This window comes from Salvia splendens, chromosome 19 (genome assembly GCF_004379255.2).
Source record: "Salvia splendens isolate huo1 chromosome 19, SspV2, whole genome shotgun sequence".
Lineage (NCBI taxonomy): Eukaryota > Viridiplantae > Streptophyta > Magnoliopsida > Lamiales > Lamiaceae > Salvia > Salvia splendens.
In genome coordinates, this window is record NC_056050.1 from 6926987 (window position 1) to 6934175 (window position 7189).

The 7189-nt window shown below is 36.3% G+C and overlaps 1 protein-coding gene across 1 annotated transcript; it reads right to left on the reverse strand.

Annotated features, from left to right (window-relative positions):
* Positions 1–309: 309 nt before the first annotated feature.
* LOC121779347 (acetylajmalan esterase-like) lies at positions 310–2033 on the reverse strand. The gene is made up of 4 exons (XM_042176672.1): positions 1714–2033; positions 1414–1626; positions 1170–1318; positions 310–844 (listed from the first exon to the last, which is right to left on the reverse strand). The coding sequence occupies exons 1-4, from the start codon at positions 1970–1972 to the stop codon at positions 374–376; spliced, it is 1092 nt and encodes a 363-aa protein (XP_042032606.1). The 5' UTR covers positions 1973–2033; the 3' UTR covers positions 310–373.
* Positions 2034–7189: the final 5156 nt, after the last annotated feature.

Genomic DNA, 7189 nt, shown 5'->3' on the forward strand with positions numbered 1-7189 from the left:
TAAATCATAAAAATTAACTTAAATTTGGTATTGACTCTATAATACTATCAATCTAAGATCCGTAATATTTTTTAGTGTGTCATTATCCTAAAAATATCACTTAGATTTAATATAGGAGTCTATAGACATAGAATTTCCTCGACACCCATACATAATAGTTTTGAATATATTTCTTTATTTAGTTATAATTGTTTGGGAGCATGCAGAAAGTAAATAGTAGAGGATTGAGAAAAAAAAGGAGTAATGCACAAAAAATATCCAAAAACAAACTGTAATAAATTTAATAAATTTAATTTAGTAGCACAAAAATTTGGAATCAAAAAATAAAATGAATGATAAAAAAGCAAGAAATTGAAAAGAAAGTGATAAATGATCAGAAGCAGGCGAGTTGAGCAAAGAAGCGTGGTATCAACCATGCGGCCATGTGTTTGTAGCTTTGCTGAGTCATGTGGATGCCGTCCCAACTCAGATGTCGATCAACATCTTCACACACGCTGACATTAGCTCCTCCACACATTCTTCCCAAATCGAAGTTGTATTTCCCTCCTATTCCGCAGCAAGCCTTCTCGACCTCATATCCTCTCTCTTTTCCTTTTCGGAGGAGATCTTGGTAAGCATTGTAATAGTCGCCGTAGACTATGACAATATTGGGATTCTCATGTTTGAGTTTGAGGATGGCTTCTTGCAGAAGCTTGTTGTGGTACTCTGCAAATTCATTCAGCTCCGTCACGCAATTTTGTTCGTTAAGGGGTGCGCCTTGGAATGCTGTTTTGTATATCGGAAGGCAACCGATCGGAAAGTTTCCCGGAACAACCAATCTTACTGCCCCCATCTCTATGGCTCTCTGCAAAGATATTCATAATCATAACTTTCAGTCCCATAACTAATTAAATAGCAAATTAAACCATAACTTTTCTACTTTTTACAATTGATTAAAATTTTGATTAAATTTGTTTGTATTTTTTTTGTTCGTTTTATCAATATATCTTCAATGATCATCTAGCCAACTTACCACCATAATATAGAAGAATGCAAAATTTTGGATACGAAATATTAATCAGGAATTGCAAAGGTAGAAAAGTGATTATTAATTTGATATTCTTGAAAAATGACAATGCATGTCAACTTTTCTCTAATTGATGCATGGCAATATCAATATGTCAACTCACCTTAGTTCCATTAATCACGGCTTCAACCACTTGAGGAACCATGCTTTTTAATTCCTCCATTTGTTTCCTTTGAAAGATGGCGTAGTTGTAATCATTCCCACCGGTTTCTCCCACCATGAACAGAGCACTCCGGAGTTTCTTGAAACGATCTATATTTACTCACCAATCCAAATACTCTCCATATTAATTATTCTACTACATATATATAGAGTAGATAGTAAATCAAAGGGTATATATGATTTACCTATCTCATCAAGGCTGGTGGAATTGAAGTAGGAGTCCATCCAATCCAATTGAACGCCAAGAGAGCTATTTGTCACCGGATTCGTTACGTTATGAGCAGCCAACGCCTCAGACGACAATGCGGTCGAACCAGCCACGGCAAAGTTGACTCCTTTCCCGAACCAAGTCCCCATGTGTTTGTACGGTGGAAGCAAAGGAAGCCCAACAGCCATTGCTGTTCATCATATATTAACAATTGTGATTCTAATTAAATTAAAAGCAACTATAATAATTAACCAAAACAAATTAATATTAATCTTACCAATATAGTCGATCATTAAAAGGCCATTGGAGCAACGCCCTGTAGCTTCCTCAAAGAACGTTTGACCGTACGGCAGTCTCGCGAAGTTTGTGGAGGCCCCAACGGGATACTCTCTAATTAAATTTCCAACATCGCTCATTGAATCACCAAATTGATAAATTTCGTTGAAGTGGCAATACCCCAAAACGTTACGAACAGCACCAACAGAAAAAACCAAACAAAAAATAACCAAAACACTGAATATAGCTTTAAACGCCATCGACAAAAACCTAAAGTGGATTATCACAAGAAAGAGACAAACACTAATGTATATAAGAGGCTTATCGAATTTCAAGTTATCCCAAGAAAAAGACAAACACCAATATTTATAAGTGGCTTATCAAATTCGAAGTTTGATAGGATTAGCATTGATATATGGAATAGTTAGATTTTTTAAATGATAAATAGTATTTAATTTTATGTTGAAGATAATAGTGTGTATTAGTATTATTTTTATGCGTATTACAAGGGATCGTGAAACATTACGAGTACATGTAAAAGTATTTTAAAAAGGAAAATAAATACAACTTATTTATTCTATTTAATTATATGTTTTCCATTTCTAACACAGAAAGGGGTTAAATTAGCTGTCAGAATTTAAATACTAGTAGTTAATAATTAGCTGTCAGAATTTTAATAGGTTAAACATATTTGAGTCTAATTTAAATACTAGTTAAAGCATATCTATTACAAACTAGAATTCTAACAACAATACAGGAGAGAACAAAGCAACCAAGAGAAATACAGCATGAACGATCCATATGAGAAAAACTCTCAGCGTATACTCAACCTAATCATGTAAAATGGAAAGGTATGATTCGTCTTGTTTGCATTAACTAGAATATGATAAACAAGATTTAATTAACATCCTATACACATGTGTTGATCTTGTTTAATTATGTAGGTTTTGAAGAAAATTCTGTTTTAGAACCAAGCGGGAACATGTGTTTCTTGTGCAAACTGGATGTTGTATACACGATGTACGAGCGAACAAATCTGCCGCCTGTCGCTGTTCTTCCTCAAGATTCCAAAACTCCTCCTGCATTCCTTTTGCCCTTGGTGAAACTTAATGCAATTTTATTTGGAGGCAAAATTCGAATTCTTTTTGTTATTTAGGGTTAGGGTTTTTATGTCCCATTATATTCTTGTGAATATTTTGATATATAAAAAGGAGAAAAGTTGAAGTGTCTATACAATTATCTTTTGATAGTATTAGATTTGTATTTGATAATTGCTCTGGAGATCAAATTGATCTGTTTAACTTCATTTTTCGTTCATTGGCTAATTGTTGTTCCCTCCTTGCTTGATGTAGTTCCAACATAACTTGGATGCTAAGCAAGTTATTTTTATTTATTTTCTAGTTAGTAGAATTAGTAGATGGAAAAATAATACTTCCTCCCTCCCATAATAGATGACACACTTGGGGAATGACATGAGATTTAAGAGATGTTGTTTTGTGTGTTAGGTACTAAGAAAAAATAGTACTCTCTCTGTCGCATAAAAATATGGGCAATAAGTATGACATAGGAATTAAGACAAAATTGGTAAAATAAGAGAGAGAAAGGAGAATGATAGTTAAAGTAGTGTTAGTGGATAGTGGAACATACATTATTAAATTGATATAACTTTCTAAAAATGGAATGCACATAATTTTGTGGGACGGATAAAAATGGAAAGTGCACATGCACATATTTTTATGGGACGGAGGAAGTAGTATATTTATATTAGAGATAGTACTTTTTCTAAAAAAATAATGTGACATCTTTTCCGTTCATTGACTTATTGTTATTCCCTCCTTGCTTACATTAATATAAATCATAACTCAACAAAAAAAATTATTTACTCTAGTATAAGTATTACTCCCTCCATCCGCCATTAGGAGTCTCATTTCTTGGCGGCACGGGTTTTAAGAAATGTTAAGAAAAGTGGGTAGAAAAATGTTAGTGGAATAGATGTCTCACTTGTACATATTAGTTTTAAATGAAATGTGAGTAGAATGAGTTAGGGGAAGGTGGAACCCTATTATTATTTATGGTAAAGTGAACCGGGACTCCTATTTGCGAACGGACTAAAATGAAAAAACGAGACTCATATTTGCGGACGTAGGGAGTATATTGTTTTGCAGCCTAGAACATGACGTTAAATTAGTTAACGTTTGATTATACCAACATATTTTAGATTACACATTTGATAATCTAAAATGTTTTCTAATAAGAATGGTAGTAATAATTAAATATGTAATAATATAATAAAAACTTTATCTTCAAATTTATGTCAAATAAGAGACCAAAACATATACCCCATGTATGTACATATTGGCAGACTCCATAATTACACTGGGTGCGGTGTTTTTATCCCCATATTGAGTTAGGATTTCTTCAAAAAGTAATTAAATTTCCTAAGCTATCTCCATGTTTGAGTTTGAATTATTTGTCTAATTGTACTACTCCCTCCGTCCCAAAGAATATGCACTTTGAGAACGACACGAGTTTTAATGTAAAATTGGTAAAGTAAGAGAGACGTGGAGAGAAAAAGTAAGTAAAGTATTGTTAGTGGAGAATGGGTCCCACCATATTAGAGAGAAGAGGCTTTCCAAAATTAGAAAGTGTACATTCTTGTGTGACGGACTAAAAAGGAAAGAGTGCACATTCTTATGGGACGGAGGGAATATAACTTTCTAAAAAGGGAATGCACATATTTTTGTGTACGGACGAAAATGGAAAGTGCACATATTTTATGAGACAGAGGGAGTATAATATAGTGTAAATAACATAAATTTAATTGAATGAAAAAAAAAACAAGAATGAATGATAATAAAAAGAAAAAAAAAAGATCAACCGAACAAAACATCTAATTGTAGAAATTGCTAGTCTACCGCTAAGTATTATATTGTGTACATGATAGTACAAGAATATATATAGCAGAAACTATATACTGTAGTTATTTGTCGAATCAGTTTTCAAAATTCTCAATGACTAATTATTCAACCAAATACCTCCTTATACTCTTCATCTTCACCTCCATTTTCTTCGGGTTCGAGATTAGACAGTCCCAATGATACGAGGTGACTCATATCTGAGCGATCAGCGAAGGATTCCAAAGGGGAGGATCGTTCGCGGAGGTTTTCTCGGTCGAGCAGCCGCCGCCCACTAGGGTTTTGGATTGATAAATTTGCAGAGAAAATAAATAGCATAAAAGTAAAAGAAAAAAAAGATAATTCTTGTTATTGATTTATTGAATAATATGTACATATTTATAATAATATCCTAAGCATAAGATATGGTGAATCAATAAACTATGGAAAAGATATGATAATTAAATACTAAATAACTAATAGGATATTGGGGATATTTTGGAAAATGTGATCGTATCAACTCCCCCGTTAAAATCCATCTTGCCCTCAAGGTGGAAACCAACACAAAATGAAGAGTGTTGTGAACAAAATCTTTGGCGAGTTATCCCTACCTGAATCAATTGCATGCAAATGCTCACTACTTGCACAAAGCTGAAGAAGTGTAAGGACATCCACCATGAAAAAGAACTAATTCTTAGCTCTCTTGTGTTGTATGAGCTCGGACAACGTCCACTCAATTAGTGTGAACGTTTTATCAGTTCCGGCCACAAACATGTCCAAAATGAGAGCTTTAATAGAGATATCACCAAGAACAAAGCCACATCTCTCATCCCTCGGCAGCTCAAGCAAAACATCCACAAAATCCTTCTTTCATTCCTTTCTCTCGCCAATATGCTCTCTTACCCGAAACTCCAAAAACTCATTAATATTTCTTCTAGCAACTCCCCTAGCTCTCCCACTTATCCCATTCACAAACTTGATCCAGCAAAGCCAAGGCACAAACTTCCCCTCAACAAAACAACCCAACAAAACATCTAATTCATTACCTAATTCTTCTGTAACCTTCGTGAACTCCTCACCATCACTATACTTCCTCCCCAAAGCCACTATGCAAATCACCATTAGCAAAAGTAGCAAACAACTCAATCAAATTAACCATTGATTTCTCCGTCCAACCTTCCTTATGTGGCGAAGCAACAATCACTCCAACAACTTTCTCACCTCTCAAATATTGAGCTTCTTTAAGTAATGTCGGGACAGCAGCTGCATTCGGATGATCGTATGAGGGCAGCCACGATGGTGGATGCAACGTTTGGTCAGGCAACGGTAACGAATGGGATGGGCGGTCTTCCGGGTGCCAAGAATCAGCTTAGGACTAGTAGTCATCCGCGCTATAATTGAAGCAATTGGTCGAATCTCCTTCTCCATTGGACACCGGAGGATATAGCTCTTCCGACGACTGATAGTGGGAATGTGGATCATCCGGCTCCAGCGTTAGCGACGGATAGCAGTGGTATGGCTCCGGCATCGGCGCAAGGGGGCGGAGAGGAATAGTCGTGGTATGGCTCCGGATGCATCTCCGGCTCAGAGGTAAGGTGTTGTCTCATCTCCCCAATGCAGAGACCGTATGCTTGGGAGGACGGATCCCAACCAGTCTGCGGCGGTGGCTGTTAGGGATTGTAGAATTGTATAATTGTTTGATATATCATTCACAATGAGATTGTACAACATATATAGGCTAAGGAAAAGCTATACATGGTAAGATACTCTCAATCAAATCTCCCTAATTAACCGGCAAAAAACCTTCTTCAATCTTTTCCTGATCTTATGCAATCTTCTTTATTTTGCAGAATATCCTCTGATCTCAACACTCCCCCTCAAGTTATGTGACGGGAATCCCAAAACTTAATTTGCCCAAAACTTCTTGAAAGTTCTTTGCAGATACGCCCTTGGTCAAGATGTCCGCTAGTTGATCTTCGGACTTCACATATGGAATTTCTACTATCTTCTCTTCAAGATTCTCCTTTATGAAATGTCGATCAATCTCGACGTGTTTGATTCTATCATGTTGCACTGGATTTTCTGAAATACTAATCGCTGCCTTATTATCACAGAGTAGCTTGCAAGTCTTTTGTGATTCAAGGTTTAGCTCCTTCATTACCCTCCTAAGCCAAAGGATTTCAGTGAGTCCACTTTTGATGTCTCGGAATTCGGCTTCTGCACTTGATAGAGCCACTACTTTCTGCTTCTTACTCATCTAAGTGACCAAGTTGCCACCCACAAAGGTGAAGTACCTCCTGTTCACCGCCTATCAACCGGGTTCCCTGCCCAGTCTGCATCAGTGTATCCATGAATATCGAGATGTCCATTTTTTTGAAACAGTACTCCATGTCTGGCGGTTCTCTTCAGGTAGCGCACTACTCTAAGTGTTGCCTCCCAATGTTTGCCATGTGGGTTATGCATAAACTGACTAAGCACCCCAACTGCATATGCAATATCAGGCCGAGTGTGGGATAGATAGATGAGTTTCCCTACCAGCCTTTGGTATCTCCCCCGATCAGTTGACGCTGCTCCTTTGATTAC